Source organism: Hippoglossus hippoglossus, chromosome 22 (genome assembly GCF_009819705.1).
Source record: "Hippoglossus hippoglossus isolate fHipHip1 chromosome 22, fHipHip1.pri, whole genome shotgun sequence".
Taxonomy (NCBI): domain Eukaryota; kingdom Metazoa; phylum Chordata; class Actinopteri; order Pleuronectiformes; family Pleuronectidae; genus Hippoglossus; species Hippoglossus hippoglossus.
This window is the reverse complement of record NC_047172.1, coordinates 1,508,685-1,535,540: the sequence shown is the minus strand read 5'-3', so window position 1 is coordinate 1,535,540 and position 26,856 is coordinate 1,508,685. Positions and strand designations below refer to the sequence as shown.

Sequence of the window (26,856 nt, the reverse complement as noted above, 5' to 3'; positions counted from 1 at the left end):
CGTCTGAGTCTCCTCCAGCCACGTCCCCCCGACCAGGTAATCCACGCCTCCCCCGTCCTCCAGCAGCGTCAGGCTGCGAGCGTCGCAGGTGCTGAAGACGGCGAGGGGCTCCTCGGTGTCCAGCTGGCTCAGGTCCCACAGGTGCAGCCCCTCGTCCAGGCTGAGGCACAGCAGCTGAGTGTAACCTGCTCCGGACCAGCAGACGGATCCAGTGGACGAGACGCCGTTACACGTGGCCAGCAGCGCCTCCTCCTCCGCGCCCTGGCTCAGGTCGAAAACATTCACCAGGCCGTCTGTGGAACCAGAAGCCAGACGGTCTTTGTCATTGGGGTGGAAGCGCACGTGTGTGATGTCATCACTGTGCGACTCACAGTACGACCCCAGAAGCCCACCGCCCGGTTTCCTGGCGTCCCAGAACACCAGAAAACTGTCCTCGCTGACCTTCTCCGTGCCGGCACACAGGAGCATGTCGCTGCAGCTCAGGTCGAAGCTGCAGTAGAGGTGCGACGGGTCACTTTTAAACATCTGGACCGCTTCTGTCCCGGGACGGCGGACGTCCCACCCCCGCACCGTCCCATCGGCAGAGCCAGAGTAGAGGAGGTCCGGGGAGCTGTGGGCGAAGGTGACCCCACACAGCGGGGCGGTGTGTCCCCGGTGCTCCCCCACCCGGGTGAGAGTGTGCTTGTTGTGCAGCTGGATGGTGAAGTTGGAGCAGGACACTGCCAGCAGGTCCGATGGCTGCAGCGCCACGTGCAGCAGGTAGGTGGCTTCGACTGGACGAGAGCGCCGGGCGATGGACAGACCTTTAAACTTCTCCTCCACACACTCCATGACAGAGGCACACTGACGAGGAAGGAGGAGACACAACAGGAACACAAGTTAACGACTAAAAGCTTCAAGACAGATCGTCCTGATGTGGTTGAACCACAGACGCTCAGAGACAGACGTCCAGGTGTGAGGACTGGAGGGGCGGGGGGGGGGGGGGGGGGGGGGAGACTGTTGCTTCAACATGTGATGTGTGTTGTTACTGTGTTGTTGTTGTGTGTTGTGTGTGTTGTTATATGTGTGTTGTGTATTGTTGTGTGTGTTGTAGATACTTTGTGTATTGTTGTGTGTTATTATATGTGTGTTGTTGTGTGATGTTATGTTATGTTGTTACTGTGTTGTGTTGTTATGTGTGTTGTGTATTGTTGTGTGTGTCGTAGCTACTTTGTGTATTGTTGTGTGTTATTATGTGTTGTTGTGTGATGTTATGTTGTTACTGTGTTGTGTTGTTATATGTGTGTTGTGTATTGTTGTGTGTGTGTTGTAGATACTTTGTGTATTGTTGTGTGTTATTATATGTGTGTTGTTGTGTGATGTTATGTTCTTACTGTGTTGTTGTGTGTTGTTATATACGTGTTGTTGTGTGTTGTTATATGTGTCTAGTTGTGTGTGGGTTGTGCAGTTGTGTGTGATGTCATGTTCTTACTGTGTCGTGTTGTTGTGCGTTGTTAAAGGTGTGTAGTTGTGTGTTGTTGTTGTGTAACTCACCTTCTCTGTGGAAATGTCGACAAACGGAGTTAAAACCAGCGAAAACTATTCGGACGCGTCCGTCGCCATCTTTAAAAAACACTTTCCTCCACCAACACGTCACGAACGTAGTTAACGCATTTAACGAGATTAACGCAGTTAACGTTAATTTAAACTCGTCTGATTTACTCTAACATCGTAACCACGTTACTTTGACTCCACACATGGAGGACTCACGTGGTGTCACAGTATCTTCATCCGGCTGAGAACTCGCTCTGGATAAATGGTTCCGCTGCTGCAGGGACGTTTCCATTTATTTTGTTTTGATTGATTATTATATTTTTTTACCTTCAGTGATTCATTTGTGTACATTATAATTATAATAATCATTGTAATATATTAATAAAATACTAATTTATATTACATTTACTACATTTATATTTTATTTACGTTTTCATTTATATTTTTTTATGGCAGAAACATGAGATAACTTCATAAACTGAAGTCATATATGAGTCTGATCAGAATCTTGTTTGGTTCAAATACCCACATTAAATTTTTTAAAGAAAAATGATGAAGTTAAATATAGAAGTGAGCAGCAGAGTTTATATGTATAAGTTTATTTCATTCATCGACCAATCAATTTAAATGCAAACACAAAATCTCTAATCTCGAATGAAAGGGAGCAGAAAGAAGAATAAATGATTCATCTTCATTCTCTATAACTCGATCAGTGACTCAACGTTTTATTTCCTCGTCTGTTTTGTGACAGAATTCTACAAAGTCTTAAATCACCAGTAAGAAGTGCAGAGTCTCCGTCGTCCAGCAGGCGGCAGCAGCAGCAGCTCTGTGGCTGAACGAGGCCTGTTGGGACTGAAGCTTCCTGTCTGACCCACATCTGAAGAGGAGCAGCTCAGTCCCACACGAACACATCCAACCGAACCTCGGTGCCTCGGGACGAAGAGGAACTGAAGATCAGGACGTTTTAAAACCTTCGGACGCCAAGAAACCAAACTGTGACTCGTTGTAGGTTCGGGTTCTGATGTCGAAGCTCAAACCTTTTCACTTGTCATTGATTCACACGTTTGAAAACTTCACCTGCAGCTTCAGGCCTCATTCACACCCACTGACCAACCACTGACCAACCACTGACCAACCACTGACGCTTCAGAGAAATGATAGAAACCTGCAGGGGGCCGAGGCAGAGCTGGGTGTGACTGTCCGGACATTTAAGGCCATAACAAATGGAGAGTTCACACATTCAAACAGCACTTTTCTCTAATGTGCATTGAGGACAGGGGGCAACGACCTTCTAGTCAAAGGACGACCGCTCTACCCCCTGAGCCACAGCCGCTCGTTGGCTCCAGCTCAGGTTTCATCCACACTGCTGCTGCAGAATCGTCTCCTACGCATGTAAACAGTTGTAAAAACAGAGTTAAACAGCCAATCAGAGTATTTTGAATGGCTGCTTCCTGCAGGAGAAACGCTCAGCGTCACACAGCGACACGTCGTCTCCCAGGAACCTGACAGGGAACTGGGTGACGCTCAGACGCTGGAGACTGAGTGTGCAGCTGGAAAATCTGCAGAAATAACGTGATGCAGTCGTTTCCACACTCAGAGGAAAGTTTCCCTCACGTTGTGGAATTAATGACGAAGACTGTTGAGAGAGCAAAGGGAGGAGCGGCCGTCTGTCTTCACCTGCTGCACGCTGTTCATTACAGGACTCTCACATTTTCATTGCCTCTAGTTTGACATGAGTGGTCCTGAATATTCCACTTGTTCCACAGAGGAGTGATTAACCAGACGTGCACAGTGCTGAGGTGCAGCAGGTGTCTCTGGTTCTCTGGTTCACTTCTTCCTCTTCAGTCATTTTCAGCTTGTGATTCCCTGGTGTCGGCAGCTGGAGTCCGTCTCCTCCTCTGCAGCTGTGGCAGAGTGAAGTGGAAAACTGGTCGTCCACTGACAAACCGTCACCACATCGCCATCTGGGGACCGAGTGCAGAGAAACGCTGACGAGACCACGTCATCCCAAACCCCTCGTGGTCTTATTCAAACACGCATAGCCACATGTGCTCCGTCACAGATTGGATTCCGGCTCAGTGCCCGGAGGAGAAGTTCATACCGTCGCCCACAGACTGAAAGCGAGCTCCACGAGGAGGCCCTGCAGCAGGAGGCAAGAAAACATGAACCCCAGGGAAGAGACGGGTTCTTAACTCTGTTACGTGACGAGGAAAAACCATGATGTGCAGGGGCCTCGACAGCTGAGAGCCTGGTGGATACAGCTAGCATCACGTTAGCTGGTTAGCTAACTGCCGCTTGTGAATCAGAATTTAAAAAACGGCGGGACGTCTCAGCCTGCGACTCGTCACAGGAAACAATTAGACTTTGAAACGAGATTCAAACGTTGACATCAGGGTGAGTTTTTAAAACCAACATCGTCTCAATGTGCATTTAAATTCAGATGATTATTCTGTGGCTTATCAAACATAACTGTTAGGTTGAATATAAACGTACTGTGATTCAGTCTGTGTGTGTTGGGGTTTCACCACCGAGCAGCCGTCAACGCTTCGACAGTTTGAAAATCAACCTGGAAAAATCTCATTTCTAAAAACCTAAAATCTCATTTTCTTCTGTATTTGTTTGTTTGTCAGCCGGATAACACAAAAACTAAAAACTAAATTTTGTCAAGTGGTGGGATGCGACCCAAAAAAAGAATCCATTCAATATCGGAACAGATCCACGACTTTCTTTAACGCTGTGAGATCGGCGTTCTTTGACATTTTCTTCGATTTGTCCGAGAATCATTTATGGATCTTGATTAAAAAACATGTTTAGAGGAAGGACTGATACTTACCTCTGGGTCCTATATTGTTTTATTGCATATTATATAGGAACACTGGGTGAATTCTTGTGAACGCCATCAAAATAGCGTTTAGTAAATTAGTTGCCAAGTTGCTGACATCATCAGATATTGATCAATCTCTTTATTACTTCCACAAATCTCTGTCGGTCTGTCTGATGCTCACGAATCTCCAGAACTGTTCATATCAACTTCACACTTATCATGTGTATTGTTAAGGACCCAGTCGGATATACTGTATATTATCTACTGTATATAAACTGTATATTATCTAATGTATATATACTGTATATTATCTAATGTATATATACTGTATATTATCTACTGTATATAAACTGTATATTATCTAATGTATATAAACTGTATATTATCTAATGTATATAAACTGTATATTATCTAATGTATATAAACTGTATATTATCTACTGTATATAAACTGTATATTATCTAATGTATATAAACTGTATATTATCTACACTGCCAAAAGAAAATCATTGAACCAACCTCAAAAATACTTTTTATTGGTAACATGCAAATTAAAAGTTCACAAGTTATATTAAGACAGTTATTTTTATTTATTTGAAAAAAAAAACCAATTCATGTATTATTTTTACGAAGGTAAATTATTTATTCAGCGTTTGCAGCATCTGAGTGACGGGGACCAAACATCAGCAGCTGAATTATTTTAACATCATTTTTTATTTTCCACACAAACAATCAGACAACTTGGAGCCAAATTTTGAATCAAATCAAATCCAACAATAAAATCTGTAGATATGAAAAAAAAAAAAATACTGTGAAACTAGAAAAGATCTTGAAAAGTTCCCGTCAGTCGGATGTGAAGTGAAACATGAGACCGACGCAAATGAAGGAACGTAGAACTTGTTTTTTACAGATTAATTTGTGCTGTATTTTGGAACTTAACGTTTTAAACATTATAAAACTTCTCAAACCAAACAGATGAACAATGGGAGGATGTTTTTTTTTGGGGGGGGGGGGGGTTGTAAAAAAAAAAGGTCAAAACTCATTTAAACTTTTTTTTCATGCGAGTGAACACAAATATGTCCAAAGGTTAAAATAAAAATACTTCAACACAAAAAGGACTTCAGCTACAGTTGCTGCTTACGTGAGTGAATAAAAAAACTAACCAAGCAACAGTAGGAAACACTGACAATCTGCTTTAAACCTTCAGTATAAAACTTCATGACATTTACCAGGAAATGTTTTTACTTATTTATCTATTTTTCTCTACACAGGAAAACGTGTGTCTGCAGCTACAAAGTGCAAAAGGCGAACCCACAGGAGAGAGCGTGAGAGGAGACGTCAGGAGTTTTCACGTGAAAGGTAAAAACATTCCCTGTCCTGAACAAAGGCACTAAACGGAAGCTAACGTCAAGCTAACGGAGCCGCAGCTACGCGGTTCAACCAGCGGATATTTGGTCAGAAAGAATTTCATATAAAAAGTCATTTCTCTGAGATTCAGTCGGAAAAACGTCTCAGAAACACACAAAGAAGTGTCGTTAAGTAGAGAGCGGCCACCAGGGGGCGCAGGGGAGCTAATAAAGTTAACTTTCTTAAATATAATGTAATGACTAATAAACTCCCTCATTGTATCAATGATCTGAGCTCATTTAAACATACAGGGTGCTACTATTTTGCTTTTGGATTATAATGAAAATTTTATCAAATTTAGAATTTTATAAAAACTACCATCTGGTAAAAATGTGATGATAGTGATTGAACAGTAGAGACAATTTTTAGGATTTGCCTCGTGTCTAAAATAATGTTGATAACAGAATTTGCATTCGATTTTGGAAATTGGCCAAATAGCCAAATTTCTCCAAAAGAACGTTTAGGATTATGATAAATTAAATTAGAGATTTTATAAAATTTTATAACAAATGTCAAATAAATACTGTTTCGGAGAATAATTTGAAATTCTACTACATAACCAATTCTAGAATTTTATAAATTATACAATAAAATCCTAACGTGACATAATGAAATGTAGGATTATGACAAAATTTGACATTTTACCAAAATCTAAAATTGGAATAACAACAAATAATTTTTAGGATTAATATTCTCAATAAAATTTCATAACAAAATTTAGGATCATAACAAAATCTGTGATTTTACTAACATAATAAAATTTGGGATTATGTCACATTATAAAACAAAATGTATTCTAATTCTAAATTTGACCAAATTACATCATGTTGAACTGTAACAAACAAAATGACAAATTCTGTAAATTTACCAAACAAATTTGAATCCTTCACACACACACAAACAAATACACACAAACAAATACACACACACACGCACACAGGTTAACACACCGGTGAATTGAACGTGTTCTTGTGGAAACGCTCTTTCTGGCGGGGAGCCCTCACAATAGAAACACGTCAGGATGTTTGCTTTAATCTCGTCTGACAATCTGATTTTCCTGATTGTTCCTCCACCTGCAGGAAACAGCGTCAGGATATAAATACCACAAAAAGAAAAAGTGTTTCCCTCCTGTTGATTTCTCTGATCACTACGGCGTCCTAACAAAACGAGTTTGTGTCAAAAACTTCACAACACAAATCGATTTTGGCTGAATTAAACGTGCAGATTTTAAACCAAACTCTGGAATTATTTTGTTACCCTGACAACCTGGGGATTAACCAACAGAACAACGAACCTTATAAAGTGACAATAGAACGAACAGAGGTTGTGTGTTTTGTCAATCGAAACACGTCTGGTTTCACTGCTGCAGAGAGGAAACCACATTCAGACAAAACACCACAACGATCTGAGCGAACCCGTGTGCGCGAGGCCACAGGACGTGAGACGAGCCGGACAAACCCTCAGGTGAAGCTGCTCCATCTGCGGCTTCTGGCTTTTATTCTTAACAAATGGGAGGAAGAATTTTTAAACCTGGATTTGTAGTTTGGTTTAAAAGGACAATCTGCTGATTAAAGGAACTTTCATTCATTTAGTGGTAAAATCTGAACATTTTGAATATTTCTCCATCAGGAAATGACAGGAAAATTACAAAATACTGACATTCAGGACCAACTTCACCCTTTGTGCCCGGCTCGAGGGGGGGGGGGGCAGTGCATTCTGGGAACAGTGCATTAATATTATAATATTAGGACAGTACCGTGTACAAGAAACAACAATAAAAAGCTTCCTGCTCAAACTGCTGTGCTCAAATTAAGCACCTGAACACGTCACCAGCTGGAAAACAGTAAAGTCCTGCCAGTGCCCTGGAGCAAGGCACTTCAGCCACAGCTGCTGCAGAGGAGAATACTCAGCAGGAGGTTTTTCTCCCAGAGTGAAGGACACATCAGGCCTCGTCCAGATGTTGGGTTAATTCCTCGAGGACAGATTCAGGACAAACTGTCAGAGAAACGTTTAAAAACAGAAGGAATCGAACTCGTGTGTCTGAGCCACGTTCTGATGAAAGTCCACGATCACAGCGATCTGTAGTTTCACCTGTTGAACCAATTCTCACAACTGGGACTCAACTTCTTTCATCCAAATTAAGTTTCTGAAGTTGTTTGACAACTGAAATCACATTTTCTTTTATATCATGAAAAAAATAACAAAGAGGAGAAAAGAATAAACTCGTGGCTTTTGTCCTTCAGCTTATAAGTGAATGAATGAACCTTGAATATTGAATTTTCTTTGACTCAAATTCAAGTATTTATTAACCAAGGTCAGTTACTGTATTTCCAAATCTTTTCTGTCATTTTGAAATTTAACTTTTTTGAACCCAAATGTGGAATTTGACTGTAATTAAAACGTTTTCCCTGCAGGGTTTCGAAAGCGATCAGTGACATGACATCACGTGTGTGTGTGTGTGTGTGTGTGTGTGTGGACGTGGAATATCGTTGCAGATTCAGGATCAGAACACCGACACAAACTGAGAGAATTGTGAGTTCATGACCCTTGTGTTGTCCTTTCAACTCCAACAGAACATGAGGGTCCAAACGAGTGTTGTAATAGATTACTGCTGGAATCTACACGTACAACCAGAGAAGACCGAAGTAAAGCACAAAAAAACTCAAAGTGAAATATTGGTCCGAACTCGACCAGTGAATCTACATTAGAGAGGGAGTTTCATCACCGTGACGACGGCGGGAGGAGAGGATGCTCCACGGGGACGCTGAGGGGACATGTGTTGTTTGTACGTTACACAAACAGCTGCTTGAATCATGAAGGATTCTGGGAGTGAAACGTATACAACTTCAAATCTCTGGCAAACAAAGAGACTCACTGATCACGTCTCAGCGGCACAGGAACAAGTCCTGTTCATCATGTTTGAAATATTTCAAGTATGCTTGGAATTATGACGTTTTTAAACACAATTCCATCTCAGGCTGTAACGTGAGATTGAAAAAAAATCTCATTTTTGAATAATATATATATTTTGATGCTCCTCCCTTCGTCGTCCTGACTGTCTTCTGTCTCTCTACCCTCGTCTCCTGACAGCAGCGTTGTCTCCCTACCCTCGTCTCCTGACAGCAGCGTTGTCTCCCTACCCTCGTCTCCTGACAGCAGCGTTGTCTCCCTACCCTCGTCTCCTGACAGCAGCGTTGTCTCCTCCCTCCGGACACGATGAAACTCTCCCCCGCACAGTGGACGCGTGTTACCGAGAACAGCTCCACGTTATCAAACCACCAATCGGATTTTACAGTGTTAAAACACAAACATCTTGAAATCCTCTCTGTACATTTCCCAAACTTCCCTCTGGATCAGACATGTGCCTCGTCGCTGCTTCTCTCGTTGTCAGCTCACAGGACAAGTCGATCAGTCTCAGGGCGGCGGTCGAACAGGAGGAGTAAACAGAGCAGACAGAGTGGGAGGAGCCCTTTAAGAAAACACTGTACACGTGCGGTCAAACGCCTCGAGGGAGAAACGTTCGATTCCCAAAAGGTCTGAAGGAAATCTGTCTCTTAGTTGAGACAGGAAATGATAACAACCTTTTCGCATTCGAACAAACTCCCACACAGGAAAAAGGAATTATTATAAAATCATCTTATTGCTTTGAGACGTGAGACAAAAGAGAGGAAGGTCGAATAGAAATATCCAGAAGCTTCAGACAAAGAACCAGAAAGTTCAGACGCTAAAGTTGAGCTTTTGATTTTACTATTCAGTCTTTTCTTTTTTTTAATCAAATATATCTTTTTCAGGTTGCATCCTTTTCTTTTTTTAATCAATGTTTCAGATTACAATGAACTGAAAAGAAAATCAGCAGATTAATGTGGATGAAAATAATCGTGAGCTGCAGCCTCACATCAAAAACTGCAACACTGGTCCATCAAATAAATGTAAATGTCTTGTTACCCGTATGGTTCTTTGTCTGTGGCCTTATTAAAAATAATAATAATAGGATTAATAAAAAAGTAAATAGACACAGGTCATCTATCAGTAGCAATCAGTGGCATTTTCAGTCTTTCAGAGGCCACTGTGAAAAAGTTATTTTTGTTTTGTTGCTTGTAAAATGAATAAAGCTGGAAAAGGAGGAGGAGGAGGAGGGGGGGGGGGAGGGGGAGGAGGAGGAGGGGGGGGGGGGAGGGGGAGGAGGAGGAGCAGCGTCTCCTGGCTTCAGACCAGAGCCGTTGGATTTTAAATAAATCTAAAGAAAAGTCGACCGCGGGTGGAGAGGGTCAAGGTTAAATCTACAGAACGTCCTGGTCCTCAGGACGAACACTGGGACGCTGTGAGGAGCGAACAGCGGCTCCTGTTCAGTCCGTTCTGAATGTGACTCTGAGCCAACAGGAGGAAAAACTGTGAAACTGATAAAATGGCAGCGGATCATTGTTGAGGCTTTAATTCATCTTCTCTGGCCTCAACGCAGCTGCCTCTGGAACAGGAAGTGGTTTGAGATGAAAAGAAGCAGCGGAACTGATCTGACAACAGCAGCAGGTCAAGTTCTGCAGCGTCACTTCACCGTTTCAGTGACCATGAAGTGAGCCGACGTCCAGTCAGGAGAACTGCACGTAGCTGAAGAGCAGCGGGACCAGGAAGAGCACGTTGAAGCCCACCACCCCGTACACGATGTATCGGTAGGGCAGCTCCACCTCCATGTGCTGCCTGGCCTTCCTCACGTCCCCGCTGGGCACACCGACCACCCGGCACACCAGCGGGAGGGTAATGGCCTTCATCAGCGCCCGCGAGGCCATCAGCACCAGGACTCCCACGACTAGCCGCAGCAGGGCCGCACCCACCAGGCCCACGCTGAGGGCGGGAAAGGCTAACGGGAGCTGGTCCGGCGTCAGGTCGGGCAGCAGGCCCAGGTAGTGGTTGACGTGGGAGGCCAGCGCCACGCCGGCCCCCGTGCCCAGGATCTGAGCGGTGTCGCCCCGCGAGGTGCTCCAGGTGTCCAGGGTGAAGGAGAAGAGGCCCAGGCCCAGGTGGAGGGAGATGATGGTGAGCGGCGCATAGCGGCAGGTCAGGTTGAAGCCGTCAATCAGGTCCAGGACTGGGAGGAAGACGAGCAGGATCAGGACACTGTACAGGACACCAGCTATGACGTCCTGGAGGAAACAGAAACAGTTTTATCTCCCTGATGTTGAGAGTCTTCATGTTTCTAATACGTTTGGTTTTAATTTGATGATGTAAAAACAAGGTGAACAGAACATGACCTCTGAGGGCTTGTAATGTATTTATCAGACTTAATTGTCCCTGTGATAAACTGCTGATTGTCCAGAGTAAACTCCGCCTCTCGCTCAATGTCAGCTGGGATTTGCTTCATCTCTCGACTCCGCTTATCTCTATCTCTATAAGCGGTGCAGATAATGGATGGATGGGGACTTGTGACGTTACAGTTCAAATACACTCAAAACAAACTGTATTCAAATGAGTCAATGTCAGAAAGGTTCCCGAGCATTTGAACCAGATAAGAATCATTTGAGATAAATATTTGTTGATGCATTTCCTTGTGATGGATGAAGGAAGTTGAGGACTGTTGACAGGAAACAGGAAATCAGTGAGCTCAGCCCGGCGGTGACCTCTGGACACAAACTCAAAGGTCGTAACCACAGTTTATTAATTGAGCCGAGCAGCAAACTGACAGTTTGTTTCCTGCTCTGATACAAACAGACATGTGGATTAATATAAATCATATTAAAATAACAAATCTTATTGCATCTGGTCACCATCTTAATTATAAATATTATTTTTAGTAACTACCCGCTATCAGCACTAAAAAAAGAAAATCCACTGTTGATTTTCATTATACAGTTTATCAAGATTCCTTATTTACATCTGCGACAAATCCAATTACTTTACTAATTTTATGAATCTGGAAATGACACTACAGAGGGCGATGCTTGGTATCATCATCACTACCATCTGACATCAGACAAGCAGTTCAGTGATTGACAAGGATGTTGTAAAAATCGTCCCACATCAGAAAAAGGGTTCCTGCCCCTGATATGAGCCCTGATGCCCGTCAGTCATTAACCTGAGCCGAGGGCCAGAGCTGCAGCGCCGCCCCCACGTGTTGGCGACGGCTCAGCGGGTTCTCGTGTTCCAGCGGAGAAACCACAAGGACACGTTTTACTGTGAGCGGTTAACGGGAACTCAGCCGCGAGATAACAGACAGGAAAACCTCTCTGAAGGTTACAGAGATTTATCGCTCCAACCGCTGCAAACTGACGCTGCCCTCTCTCGCTCAATAACACACACGTGTTGAGTGAAAGCTTTTCAGGCGTCCGTCTGTAATTTTTTCTCCTCAGCTGACACAAGCAGAGGAAGCTCTGGAACAAGGACCTAAAACATCCAGAGAGAACAAGAGCAGAAGGAACGGCTGGAGGAACAGCTCAGCTCACGTCATGTCAGAGAAGCTTTTACCTAAAGTATCTGACAATGAAAATAAATGAGTGTGTATATTGTGGCCTCAGTGGAAACAGAACCACTAACAGTCCTGAACTGATGTTCCTCTGGAGCACGTAATGACTTAATGGATCCTGCTATCAGCTTCCATTACATGATTGCACAACACATGGACAGCAGAATGATAACAGCCTCTGCAGCCCACGCTGTAACATGTGGTCCAGGCAAAGCAACTGTATTTCAATGTAGCTGCAACTGCACATCATCTAGTATAAGATGTCAGACAGTGATGAATGTGCCTTAAATCTTCACGCTACGTCCGAGTAAGACCAAGAAAAACAACCATTAGTTTGAATCAGAGGCAGTTTCACTAAAAACCACCTTCATGGAGGATTTACAGCAGGACTGCATCACTAGTTAAAGTTACAAATAAGAGTGGAAACTGTTCTTCTCGTCTGGAGTTGAGTCATTTAATAAGGAAATCAAACAAAAGCACGGTGAACTGAGAGTGAGAGTGAGAGGGAGGGAGAGGGAGAGGGAGAGTGAGAGAGGGAGAGGGAGAGTGAGAGAGAGAGTGAGAGGGAGAGAGAGGGAGAGGGAGCGTGAGAGTGAGAGAGAGAGAGTGAGAGTGAGAGAGTGAGAGGGAGAGTGAGAGAGAGAGAGAGAGAGAGAGAGAGAGAGAGAGGGAGAGAGAGAGAGTGAGAGGGAGAGTGAGAGAGAGAGTGAGAGGGAGAGAGAGGGAGAGGGAGCGTGAGAGTGAGAGAGAGAGAGTGAGAGTGAGAGAGTGAGAGGGAGAGTGAGAGAGAGAGAGAGAGAGAGGGAGAGAGAGAGAGTGAGAGGGAGAGTGAGAGGGAGAGTGAGAGGGAGAGTGAGAGAGAGAGGGAGAGGGAGCGTGAGAGTGAGAGAGAGAGAGTGAGAGTGAGAGAGTGAGAGGGAGAGTGAGAGGGAGAGAGAGAGTGAGAGGGAGAGAGAGGGAGAGGGAGCGTGAGAGTGAGAGAGAGAGAGTGAGAGAGAGAGTGAGAGAGAGAGGGAGAGGGAGAGAGAGGGAGAGGGAGCGTGAGAGTGAGAGAGAGAGAGTGAGAGTGAGAGAGTGAGAGGGAGAGTGAGAGGGAGAGTGAGAGAGAGAGAGAGAGAGAGAGAGAGAGAGAGAGAGAGAGAGAGAGAGAGAGTGAGAGAGGGAGAGTGAGAGTGAGAGTGAGAGAGTGAGAGGGAGAGTGAGAGAGAGAGAGAGAGAGAGAGAGAGAGAGAGAGTGAGAGTGAGAGAGAGAGGGAGAGGGAGAGAGAGGGAGCGTGAGAGTGAGAGAGTGAGAGTGAGAGAGTGAGAGTGAGAGGGAGAGTGAGAGAGAGAGAGAGAGAGAGAGAGAGAGAGAGAGAGAGAGAGAGAGAGAGAGAGAGAGTGAGAGAGGGAGAGTGAGAGTGAGAGAGTGAGAGGGAGAGTGAGAGAGAGAGAGAGAGAGAGAGAGAGAGAGAGGGAGCGTGAGAGTGAGAGAGAGAGAGTGAGAGTGAGAGAGTGAGAGTGAGAGGGAGAGTGAGAGAGAGAGAGAGAGAGGGAGAGTGAGAGTGAGAGAGGGAGAGTGAGAGTGAGAGGGGGAGAGTGAGAGGGAGAGTGAGAGGGAGAGAGTGAGAGGGAGAGTGAGAGGGAGAGAGTGAGAGGGAGAGTGAGAGGGAGAGAGCTCATTCGTGCTTCAATCAAAGGGTTTGTCATCATCATCATCATCATCATCATCAGCGGAGCAGCTTTTGTCTCCGAGCTCTTCCTGCAGAACAAAGGAGGAGGAAGTTGTCCCGATGGCTGTGATGATTTCCAGAACACAGTAAGTGCCCAGCAGGCCTGGCACAGCCGACCGCTAATGGCTCCCTGAAACACAGCAGTCCCCACATGGGCCGACCTCCCCGGCCTCCAGCCCTCAGAGCAAACATCAGGCCGTGTTATCAGGTGGAAATAAGCTCTGTGCACGTCGCCCCACACTCTGAGCCATCGCACACTGCGTCAGCTCCGAGGTCTCCACCCAAACCGGCTGTTTCTGACATCTTCTTTTCAACAAGGCGGTGGTTAAAGAAAACACGAAGCTGATTCGTGCTCTCACCATCTCGAAGTTCACACTCTTTCTTCCTGGAGTCAGAACTGGAGTCAATTCTGTCCATTCAGAATAATAGACATGTTATTAGATTCAGAAGGACTTACACTTCCACGGGATACAAATATCTAACCTCCAGTATCTAATAAACATCCATTCATCCCCAGAAGCCTTAGAGGAAGAAGACGCTCCGTGGTGAGAGAGTTCAAAACTAAAAGCTGAACTCTCATTCAGAATTTGAGAAGCGATTCTAACCATCACGTTAAAGAGGTTAGAGGGATGTATGTGTTTCCTCTGGAAGGATGTGAGAACAACTGAAATGGCCTTTGATAGGAGACAGATTCCCTGCTTCTAGAAACAAATGATATCAGCTTAGAACTACATTGTGTTTTTAAAGTAATGTGTAACCACAAACAGTACAAGGCAGTTCTGCTTGACCTTTTGCATGCCATCAGTATTTTACATTGTTTGAGAAGTGGTGTGTGGATTATTTTAGGTTCTATTGCGTAGACAAACGAACGAACAAATATAAGAGATAAGGTGCAAATATAAGTTAGTCGACTTACTACAGAGCATCAACGACGACAAACCTGGGACTAACCACACGGCTTTCCACCAAACAGCGGAGTGCTCCTCTCACAACCTGAAAGACTGTGTGAGGAACATGAACACACACTAGTTTGTGTAAGTGATATATTGTTCGCTCAGTGCAGGATGACTCAGACCTTTGTTATAATTTACTCACTGTGAATCGTAAATCTAATAAACAGCTGAATTAATCATTGTAGAACTTTTTCTAGGTCACGTCTTGTTTATCTGAAACAGGAATATTGTCTCTGATGGTGCAGCGAGTGGTGGTGAGAGACAGCGTGGGCAGACGCATGTGTCTGAGGTTCCTGAGGTGGACGCCACCTGTGGGCAGCCACAGAAAGTCCTTTAAGAAGAAGCCTCTGATGTGGAGCTACCTTCTGTAGAGTATCTGCCAGCAGAGCCAGCATGATGTCATGACGGCTGGTCCCTCACCACCGTCCTTCAATCACCGTGACACAGCCGTGACCACGGAGACCGTTGCCCCGACGACAGACAACTCGAACCCCAACAGCGCACCGAGTGACATCATTTACCAACAAGGCCATACGAGGTTAATGTGACCGACAGGAGGACAGAAAACACCACAGACAAATCTGTGGAGAACATGTTCTTCCTTAAAGTTACGTAGTCGAAGTAAATTCAGAACCTTTGAGTTTATTATCCTCTAGACGTCTGGAGGAGAAACGGAAGGGGGTCCGGAAACTTGATGACAACAGTGATGTTGGATAAAAACAAGAAAAGTCGTCCAATAGACACGGTTGATTTGATCGGGGCTGTTTACTGCAGGTCAGTCGACACCGGACTATTTTCAGTGACTACGTTTACATGGACACCAAAAATCTGACCGCAGACCTTATTCTGAAAGAGACATCACGTTTACATGAGTTCATATTCCCATTGTCCTGTTAAAGAGCACAGTCACGTCAACCTGTTATAGTTTAATGCTCGATGCTGTCGTTTATCCTTTTCAGTGTTTTCTTTCTAATTTGGCAAAAGTGTGAATTATTATAATTTTTCCACGTTGTTCACACTGAACTCAGGACGTGTGTGTTAGAGTGCCGGGGTTTTACTGCAGATGTCAAAGTGTCAACTCCTTAAACACTGGCTGATATCAGCCTTTCACAGAAATATCAGTATCAGTGTTAATGATTAACCATTAATCAGAATCAGAAGTATTTATTGCCAAGTAGGTTTACACCTACCTGGAATTTGCCTTGGTTATTAAAACCTATATAGAGACTTTGTTGTACAGAATAATCAATGCAGAGAAGATGTGCATTTATGTTTGAATTTCAAATTGAAAACACATTTTCTTAGTTCCACTTGTATATATGTGCTTGTATTTGTGTTTATTTGTACTTATACTTATTTATACTAAAGTTTATGGTTAAACGATAACATATGAAGCCTCAATTCCATTTCCATAACTCCCACATGACGGCTGTTAACTTTACACCGAGGAACTTAACAGGTAAAGTGAGCACACTCACATTGTCTTTCCCTTTGTGTGTTTTGTTACCGTCGCTCTCTCACAACCAGAGGGTGGTTTCCAGACTGGGAGAAATACTGTAAAGCTGCTGGGGAACCTGAGGTTTAAACACACCCACCCGGCGGTGTTGGATTCTGTGTTTCGTGACAGCACCTGTACGTAACAGCAGTGATCTCATCCAGCTGAGCTCTGCTGTGGGCCAAACTGTTTTCCAGTATGAATTGCGAGTTGCTGCCTTTTATTCCCTCCCTCACGCACACACACATCTGCGCTGAGCACGGACGTGTACAGGCCTAAGCATGTCGAGGACGTGATGCCTCGCCAAAGTAAAGAGGAGGATACAGTTAATATTTAGTATTTTAATTTAGAGTAAAATACGTTTCCTCGATCGTCTTTGCACTTATCGGATGAGCAGCAGGTGGACACTGGTCAACAAAACTATTTCCACAAGTTCAGATTCGACCTCTTGCGTAAATCAGCGGGTGGAAAGGTTCCTGTTTCACATCCCGCCTGCTGATCACACCACACGAAGACTGAGAGTGTAGTGCTTCAAAATGTGTTTCGCTTGTGTGTGTGTGTGTGTGTGTGTGTGTGTGTGTGTGTGTGTGTGTGTGTGTGTGTGTGTGTGTGTGTGTGTGTGTGTGTGTGTGTGTGTGTGTGTGTGCTACTTCCCTGTGATGTTTGAGCCTCACGGCCGCAGAATGATGAGCAAAGTTTATCACATCCACCTCCTGAACACAGTTTGTGGAATCGCCCTCATTATTTTATCTTCACATGAGCAGCTGTTCTGTGTTGTGTTGTTCTATAGTTACTCTGGTGATTGTGCTGCTGACACCAGAAGCTGCTGCAGACCCGGTTCTGGAGCAGCCGCAGGTCAGATAGTGTTTCCTGCAGGTCGGCTATCATGTTCAAACACACAGTGACGCTACATTGGCACTGCAGGTGGCAACGCTGGCACTGTGTGTGTGTGTGTGTGTGTGTGTGTGTGTGTGTGTGTGTGTGTGTGTGTGTGTGTGTGTGTGTGTGTGTGTGTGTGTGTGTGTTCAGACTCACCAGGACTGAGTGCATTCCCATGTAGATTCGACTGACGCAGACCAACAGACACCAGCAGAGAGCCAGACTCAGGCCCAGTGGGAACGGGTACTGTGGGGGGGGGGGACAGGAGACGATCATCAAGTAGAAGTCAGACAGGTTTATAATATATATTATAATATATAATCAACAGCAGAAAAAACTTAAACCTGAAGGAACCAGAGCAAACTAGCAACTTCCAATATTAATGAATCCATCAATTCCTCTGTGATTCACTGGTAACTCCATAAAAGTTAAATATAAACTAGAGCCTGATGATTTTCACGCTAATCTGTAAATCAGCATTTATGTTATTATGCATTAATACAAAACATTTTTTCTATGTGTGTATTTATGTTTGCATTTTATGTTTAAAATAAAATCTTAATTTGTATTTGTGTCATTTTTGTATTATGCAATAATACTTGATAATGCGTTGCTGCATCCAAGCGAACATTTCCAACTGCTGCATGTTAATTATTGTGACCTATAGAACGAGCCTGACGTTCAGCTACACGTTGTTCAGTGTGCGGTTCGTAACCAGCCTCGAGCAAATGCTGCAGAATGATTATCTGACTCAGAGGAGCTCGTAAATATTTCAGCAATTCAGCTGTTTCCTTATCAAATGTACTTGTCCTGTAGCAAAGAGAGAAGGGAGGGACTGAAATCTGAAGGCTGGATTCACTGTGCAGCTACAAATGTCCAGAGTCAGATCTGATTTCCCTCATGTGACTCAGATCATTTGTTTTCTAACCATGATCAATGGCAAACAGCCACAGTGAGTCACTGTTCTTCGGTTTTTGATGCAAGTCACACGCCTCAAAATCAGACCCAGAGCCGTGAGACCGACATGAGGCGCATGACTCAACGCTCGACAAAGACACGTCGACGCAGCAGTGAGATGAACGGGTCTTGCGTCACTTTAAAGCTGCTTTCAAACCTGCACTTAACTCATAATAATAACCTGAAATTATCCGGGGGGGGCGGGGCTGTGTGTGAGAACGCAAATGTCTGAGTCAGGTGCTGCAGACATTCTCTGGAGTTTCTTCCGCCAGCCTCTGGTAAAACCTCTGTAATGTCCGAGTCAGCACATGTGAGAATACAGCAGGAGATTCTCATGCAGGACTGTGTGAACTGGTTGATGACGTAAGAATACAACTGTCAGAGGAGCCGTGCACGTGGAAGACGTCAACTTGGAAAGACGACGACACTCGAGACGCCGGTGCCAATGTGCAGTAAACAAAAACACAAAACTCTAAACACTTTTCTACAATTCCATTATCAGCTGTGGATATGAAGCAGCGGTTGAGGAGCTGGGAGCAGGCTGGGCAGCGTGAGCGCAGCCGTACAGAGGAGAGAAAAGAAGAGATGACGGATGAGAGGCTGCTGCTGCTGCTGAGGTTTGCACACTCACTAAAAAGCCTTTTGTTCTCCTCATTGTGGCTCCTGTGTGTTGAGAGATTCACACAGACACACACACACACACACACACACACACATAAATGACATCACCGTGACTCCCAGACCTTACAGCGTTTGGGGGAGGGGGTGTATCGTCTGTTGAATGGCACTCCTGACTCCTCTCTATCTACCTACCTCTCTCTCTCTTACTCCGACACACACACACACACACACACACACACACACACACACACACACACACACACACACACACACACACACACACACACACACACACACACACACACACACACACACACACACACACACACACACACACACACACACACAGTAAAATCAAACTGGGTAAAAACATCATCGTTTGGTCTTCAGGAACCGAAACAACGTACAAGATTATTGTCACCCGGAAAGAGAGAGATCACTCGAGGGTTAAACAACACAAGGTTTAATCAAAGGCTGATGTGTCAGACCTGCAACAGGAGACTCCTGTGAGTCTGTTACAGGTGAATCTCCAACCGCTGCACTTGACCCTGCTAATTATAAACTCTCGACAGCCCTTTCCAAACCAGGTCCGCTGGAGGGACACTTTGGTTGAGAAACAGCATCTTCATGTCCGTGGATGAGCTGTGAAGCTGAGTCAGGAGCTGCTGCCCGACAGGCTCGGATCAAACCAGCTGAGAGTCAGAGGGGAGAGGGAGGGAAGCAGAGGAGGGGGAACACTGAGGAAACCATCTGCAAACATGGTGGACATCTCAGCCGTGTGCAAACAGAGTCGCCGGGGTCCCACGGCCGTGTTTGCATGCTCGCTCTGGCCTCAAGCCCGTGACCACAGTGGTGCTGCCGCGGCCGCCTCATGCACGGCTTTATGGACGTGGTGTGTTTCTTGTGTGGCTTGTGGTTCTAGGCTCACTGCTTATTGACTGTTAGCCTCAGAGCACGGTTAGCTCTGAGCTCGCTAACGTGACACGCACACACACACACACAGAGCACCCTATCAGCGTAAATATAATATGCTTGGTTTATATTTCTGCATTGGAGCGTACTTCTGCACTGAATCATAGAACATACAAAAAGATGGACGACATGACTGCGTGGCTGGCTGACGTGTCGGTCATTATCAATGCCTCCTCCATGTTAGATGATAGGACATGGAGCGAATCATATAATATGAAAATGTGTAAATACTGAAGACAAATGTTCGGGTTAGGATGACAGTGATGAATGAATTCATATCTTAATTTCTAGGGTGCGTCTCCTTTACTTCGTTCAAACTAAGCTGCGTCTGAACATTTTGTTTCTGCACATGAATTCAAATCTTAGAACTCTTGTCTCTTTGTCATTAAAAACTGCCTCAACCACTATTCATCTCAACTTTGAGTGAAAACACTGAACCTGACGTGGAAACTCTGGACTGTTGAGCTCATCCATGACTGAGGGAACAGCTGGAGTGATCCCACCTGATGTTCCCGCTCGAGGGAGGAAGTCGAACACAAAGCCTGTTTACCAAGAGGATTCTGTTCTGGCTTAACTCAACCACATAACAAGAACTTAAAGAAGCCTCATCCTGTGATGTTGCCTCATCTGGTCCAATGCGATTTATCACTTCATTCCTCCTCTTTTCACACTCTTTCATCTCTCCCTCTTATCTCCCTCTCCAGGCGTCTCTTTGCCCTGTAGTCGATTTTATTGTTTTCCTCTCCATCACTTTTCCGGATTAATCCTCTCTCCACGCCTTTAACCACTTCTCTCCTCTGTTCTTTCTCCACCTCTTTCCCTCCAGTCTCATCTTGTCTAATATCCTCTACTGTATCGCCTCCTTCCCTCTCCTTGAACTGCTCCTCTCTTTCCCTGGTCGTCTCCCTTGCTTCACTCTTTGGATTATCTTCCGTCGAGACATCTGGCTCGAGTTATTGTCTGAGCTGGGCGAAGGCGAGGGATGGGAGGGGACCGTCTCTGACTGCAGCTCATCCAAATCCAAACATTCCTGCTTTGCTCAGACCAGTCGGCCAAGGCAGAGAATCAGAGAGGAAACAGAGCGGCTGCAGCAGAGGAGGTCAGAGACGGACCTCTGGTCAGCAGGATGAACCGTTTTCTCAACTTCTGGATTACGTAGCTTTTACAACAACCACTTTCTCGGCTGTGCACTATGTCGGCTGAGATGGGACGGGCTGATGCTTTGCAGGCTTCACAAGCCTTTAGAAAGAGTTAAAGGACCAGTGTGCAGAATCTAGTGACATCTGGTGCTCAGGTTGTAGTTTGACACCAAATAATTAACCCTCCCCTCACTCCTCTCCTTCTGATCGGGCAGGAGAACCTTCGGTGGCCGTCAGGTAACATTAACACATTTTAACGGATACATAACGTGCACAGTTCTGGCCTCAGCATACATGGACCAAGAAAACACCCATTTAACTGTGGCATGCATGGATCTGAACCATGGATCTGATCATTTCATTAACAGTGATAGAGCGACATTGGGGGTTCGGCTGGGGACAGATGTAATCAGCCTCTCTGGGGCCCCTTTCCGCTCGGGGGCCCCTTTCCGCTCGGGGGCCCCTTTCCGCTCGGGGGCCCCTTTCCGCTCGGGGGCCTGCTGCTTTGCGTAATCTGTTGCAACACCCCTTGTTGCCTGTAGGTGTCAGCGTTTCTCGTCATCCCAGTCAGGGTGACAGCTGAGAACAAATTAAAAGTCTCTTATCTGTTGTTCCACATGAGCAGGTCAGTTGTTTGTATTTCAAACCCCTGAACAGAGATTCATTTGTTTTCCGAGTGTTTAAGCGAGCCGTGGATTGGGAAACGTCAAACTGTTTATCTGATTGTAAATTCAGTTTGATGCATAGAAAGAGACCTTTAGTGACGTTAAGGAGAAAGGAGAGAGATACGGACTCTGAATCAGTCTTATCTCCGAGTCCCACACTCGAGGGTCAGGGGTCGCCTCTCTTATCTCCTCCTCTGGCGAACAGACGGGGCGGCACAGTGCCATAAATCAATCCCACCTCTGCTCTGGCCTGCTGGGATTCAAACGACACAGTGATCCCACGAACCGCTTTTTTTGCCACACACAGCAAAGTTAGGACTGTTACACACCAAGAAACTCTCTGGAGAATGTGGCAAAGCATGATGGGAACTGGACTGGGTACCTTGGAGTTTAAAGCTCGAGGCCACATGAGATATATTATTATCATCATTATTATGACAGTCTCTGCTTTTGTCGTCTGGAATAGCAGCTTCCAACATCTTCAGTTGATGTGAACACCAAACTGAAGAGAGGTTTGGAATCCACTACCTTTTCAACACGGTGGGGTTTACATGCACGTTGTTGCTGATCTGGCAACACGTCTGACACGCCCACCAGACATTAGGACACGTTCCCCAGAGCTCGTTGCACAACATGTCTTTCAACCCGGAAACTGTGGCAACACTGCAGAATTTTTTTTTGAGCTTGAACGTGCCCAAAGTGTGACCGGGCCACCCAAGACGTCCTCTGGTTAACAGCCCCCGGATTCTGCAGTTTGTGTAGATTTCAGATCTTTAAATTTCTGTATTCGAGTGTATACGGATCTGGTCACAGAGGAACAATCTGCTCTGCTCTCAAACATCGCTGGAGTTTCTCATTCCAATAAGAAGCAAGTGGACTTCCTGCAGGTTGTTGTTCATGTTCCTCACTGTGTGGACACGCAGAGGGACAATGGAGGTGGACTACACAGACTGTCTGTTGGCTTTTACAGACTAGACACAATTGAGTGTTGTTCCTCCCAAGAGAATAGGAGGAGATGAAGCAAAGAACAACACAGACTGGTTTGTTAAAACTAAATTCCCGCACCAGTGATATTCCAGTGATTCAGGCACGTGTTACGGATTTGAACAGAAAAACACAAGGTTCAAGTTCCCCTGAACTGGGAGAGTTTAAACTGTTAGAGAAACACGTTGGTAAATCAAATGTTACGACTCAGGGGTTAACGTACTCAAACACTGAATGTTAAATGTAATGATGATATAAGGCTGAGCCAAAGAGCAACTGAGGCGGACAGAGAGTCCAAGGTTTCCTCTCTTTGGATGAGTTATACAAGAGGAGAGAAGCAGCGAATAATGATGTGGATCAATAAAATGTCAAAACACTTCTGCCAAAGTTCTCACATTTAAATTCTTCATCTAAATCAACTAAATAAATCAGCAGATATTCAAATATGAGAAGGTGTAAAACCAGCGAACTGCACGTTTGATCAATTCCTAACATAGTTGCTGAATCTTCAGTTTGTCTGGTCTCGGTGTTTTTAATCCTTTGAGTTTTACACCAGACGGTTGTAGACTTGTCGTGTTGTTGTGGCCAACAGCGAGTTCGATTCCCGTGTCGTACACCGAGTGCACAGTGAACTGGCTGCTGTCACTGTATCTCCCGGGCCGGCCACTCATTAACTGTTAATGACGAAGCCTCAGGAGACAGAGGACGGACTCCAGAGGGCAGAGTCTCTGTGATCCTGTGGCACCAGTTGGCAGTGGGGATGTGGGACTGGAGGAAACATCTAAAGCCTCTTTTCTACATTGACACGGATATATTACTGTTGATGTTTTACACTTAAACAAAGCCGACCTGATATCACCACCATGAGGACGAGTGAAAGCCAAGTGGGTGAAGGAGAGAAGAGCCGAGTTATCGGCTGGCAGATAAGCAATCTGCAGATATGAACCTTTCAAACTTTTATTACTCAGAATAAACAACATCAGAAAAGATGGACAAAAAAAAATCATGTTTGTTTTCCTGATTCAAGTTCTGTACACGTGGTTGTTTTTTTTTATGTTTTCCTTTTTATTATAAAGTTAAACTGGAAAATATCAAACCTCAATTAAATGTCTTTGTTATGAGGGTTTGATAATAACGTCTTAGGGATTTAGGATTTATGTATATTTAAGTTCTGTAGCTCAGGATCACTTTGGATATGTTGGACCGACAAGACATTTGAAGACGTAGTGGACATTTTTTCACTGGTTTGTAACAATTTGCACGTTTAGTGACATTGAACAATAACCAACAGAATAAATACTTAATGGAAATAAGACCAAAGAGTCTTTTAGTTTGTGTACAAGCGCTCACCTGAACGTGCACGTGTCACATTTAGTCACAAACAAGTATAAACTCAGCATAAAAGACGAAAAGTTAAGACTGATATAAACTTAATGTGTAAAATGTTCGTATTAATTAAGTTTTAAATGGAGCTGTTAACAGGGCTGATTATAACGTTTTTAAGCAATTACAGAAGTGTAAAATTAAGTTGCGTAGTTCATAAAGCATTGCAATAAAAAGTTGTTCAAGGGTCTTGAGGTTACAACTGGTTGAGTAAGGAGGTGAAAGGTCAGCAGCGATTTTCAATTCTCACCCATGATGCTTTGCGGTATATATTTTGATGTCAAGCGATCGTTTCTGGTTTCGCTCGCACGGAACGAGGAGAACGGAGGTTGCGAAAGATCGGAGGAAACGTTGTCAGGAGAAATCAGGAGGGGAAGTGGCCGATGTCCACTTCTCCTTCAGACTGTCACCGGTGAGACAGCGAGTCGTGTTAGGACGGACGTCTTTCTTTAGGTGAAAGGGTCAAATGGCAGAAACTGAATATAAAAGTATGCTAGTGATGTTTTCACTGGTGTGTTTCATCTAAATTGTACGAATTGTTGTTTTCTTTACTCCAGAAATGGTCCGTTTATATTTAAAAACTTTATATCTACATCAGGAGCGGCTCCTCTCCACGGAGGCAGCCATGTTTGTTACAGAAGCCCAGACTGGACAAACTAAACATCTTTTGAGTTGCGATGACGACTGAAGCTACGACAGGTTCTTGTTTCATGTTTGGAAGGTGGGGGTGAAGTGAGGGGCGTTCAGCTGCAACATGACACTTCACCACTAGAGGCCACTACATTCTACACACTGCACCTTTAAAAATTGAGATTTCTCTCTGCACAGTAGTTGTGGGAACTGTTGTGTTTCTCTAGAAGTTTGTCACGTCTGGACCTGGTTGTTGAAAGAACCTGGAGTTAAAGTGATTCTAGACCAAACAGTGAGGATGAGGAGAAGGTACCGTACCTCCCAGCGGCCGCAGGTGATGAAGAACAGGGAGAAGGGGATGGCGGTGCTGGACATGGCGTGTGTGGACGGCATGCTGTACTCCGAGTTGTAGAACATCTCCACCTTGACCACGGGCGGGGAAGCGGGCCGCGGCCACCCGATCACGTCCTTGGTGCACTGGCCCAGGTACATGACCCACACCCACACCATGATCAGCCGCCGGCCCACGAAGGCGTCCAGGTTCCAGATGACGAAGGGGAAGAAGGTGATGTAGAACAGCTCGTTGCCCAGCTCGGTTCCGAACGTGAAGAGGTAGAACAGGAACCGGTTCTCGATCAGGAACTCCTGCCCGGCGTCCCCCGTCAGAGAGTTCCTTCGGAGGGGCTTCGCCGTGGAGACAACAACCGGGTCGCCGTCACCGAACTCCCCCGGACAGTGCGCGCTGCCGTCGCCCTGAGCCGCGGCTCCAGCCCCGGGGAGGCTGCTGCTGCTGCCCGCACTGCCCGCGGCTCCCCCGCACAGGGGCGCCCCGTTCCGAGGAGCGTTTTCACATCCATCCCCGTGGCCTTTGTCATCATCAGCCCCGGTAATCCTCCTCCGACCCCCGGCGGCCGCCACTCTCACCGAGTCCCCGTCCCCAGCTCCACTGGAGGGGAGCTTTCCACCCTCCTTCTCCCCGGCGGTGTGGTGACTACATGCCCCGTTGTTGTGCGAGCCGGTCCGCCCGGCTGCCCCGCTGCTGTCGGCGGCAGCGACGCTTCTAGAAAACTTCCCGCGAACCCCGCAAATGTTCTGGAAGCGGGCGACAAGGTGCGGGTCCTGGAGGTAACGCAACGCCTCCATGGCCCCGACTTTAATCCGATTGACTCGCCCACACGCAGCCGAGGACAGGAGCTCGGACCCGGCTACTTTTACACCCGAGCGGCGGATGCTAGTTTTCCGGCTAACGTTAGCTGGCTAACCCGCGCATCACGACAAGTGAAGCCGGAACCGTGTTGAAAGCCCCGGTGTCGGTGCGACGCCGGTGATGACCCGTGTAACGGCTGTTTTCCTCCCGGACGGTGACGGACTGACCGGCCAGTGTCTCGGTCCTGGTGCGTTCAGGTTCCGCCGTGTGAGCTCAGTGCGGGACTGACAGACCCGGGGAGCGCGCCCCCGACGTGCTGCCTTCACCGACTGTCGGAAATATCACCATTCAGCTACAAATCATCTTGTTATCGCCTCAAAGTGACAAAACAAGTCTGATTCGTGCTTTTATCTCCAGTTAAACTCAGCACTGCAATGGACTGCGTTTATATAAAATGGACTCCTATCAGACAACCCGTGAACGTGGCTCCAGAGAACATTTAGACTAAAAACACGGTGTAATGACGCCGTTTCTAGTTGAATATGAATGTTGGGGCTTCCGGGCACTTGGATGACACCACAGGAGCCTTATGGAGGCATGTTGGGGTTTTTTCTGTTGTTTTTTTACATTTGAAAAAGTGGTCGCCAGTTACTTCAATTATTATTGGATTTGGCTGCAATGATGTTTACATTACGTTTACCGCAGGGTGACCATGACTTCTCTCTCTGACATGCTGCGATATTCGGGAGATGAGGAAAAAGCACTTGGAAAGGGTTAATAAGATATAAGTTATGTCATAAACTGTATGGCATACGTGGTCTCTGATTGGTTGTGATGGCAAATCTTACACATTTATTCAAACCAGGCAATCGATCAATCAATCAATTAATCAATCAGCACATTGATCAAATGAGGAACATTTAGTCATGAATCGCAATTAATTTGTAGTTTGTCGATGGGCTCGTATGCATCAGGACTCAACTCTCTAATGTTCGAGTTATTTCAGCGCACCTGAAGGCACCAGGGGTTCTGGCGCGCACGCACAATAACATTGAACGTGTGCATGACGTCATGACGTAACGTTACCACACTTACTATGAAG

The 26,856-nt window shown here is 45.5% G+C and overlaps 2 protein-coding genes across 3 annotated transcripts in view; both read right to left on the bottom strand.

The window, feature by feature from the left end:
• The window catches only part of wdr89 (WD repeat domain 89), a 22,565-nt gene extending 613 nt beyond the window's left edge, over positions 1-21,952 (bottom strand). The window contains exons 1-3 of one of the 2 annotated variants that reach the window (XM_034577507.1): positions 21,948-21,952; positions 20,973-20,984; positions 1-843 (exon numbers count right to left, since the gene is read on the bottom strand). The exon at positions 1-843 is cut by the window's left edge and continues 613 nt beyond it. In XM_034577507.1, coding sequence (XP_034433398.1) covers positions 1-831 — 831 coding nt within the window. In that variant the 5' untranslated portion in view covers positions 832-843; positions 20,973-20,984; positions 21,948-21,952. Of the gene's footprint in view, positions 844-1,533; positions 1,798-20,972; positions 20,985-21,947 lie in introns of those variants that run through there. The other variant, XM_034577506.1, reaches the window with a different exon arrangement.
• On the bottom strand, positions 9,006-26,037 carry sgpp1 (sphingosine-1-phosphate phosphatase 1). The gene is made up of 4 exons (XM_034577483.1): positions 25,408-26,037; positions 24,926-25,353; positions 17,413-17,502; positions 9,006-10,901 (listed from the first exon to the last, which is right to left on the bottom strand). The coding sequence occupies exons 1-4, from the start codon at positions 25,748-25,750 to the stop codon at positions 10,350-10,352; spliced, it is 1,413 nt and encodes a 470-aa protein (XP_034433374.1). The 5' UTR covers positions 25,751-26,037; the 3' UTR covers positions 9,006-10,349.
• Positions 26,038-26,856: the final 819 nt, after the last annotated feature.

Bases quoted from the DNA above. Each gene is read 5' to 3' on its own strand.
- sgpp1 (XM_034577483.1), bottom strand. From the start codon at position 25,750: ATGGAGGCGTTGCGTTACCTCCAGGACCCGCACCTTGTCGCCCGCTTC. The intron at 25,354-25,407 runs GTGCGGGCAGCA...CTCAGGGCGACG, and splicing joins GTGCGGGGGAGCCGCGGGCA to GCAGCGCGCACTGTCCGGGG. The intron at 17,503-24,925 runs GTACGGTACCTT...CCCCCCCCACAG, and splicing joins TCACCTGCGGCCGCTGGGAG to TACCCGTTCCCACTGGGCCT.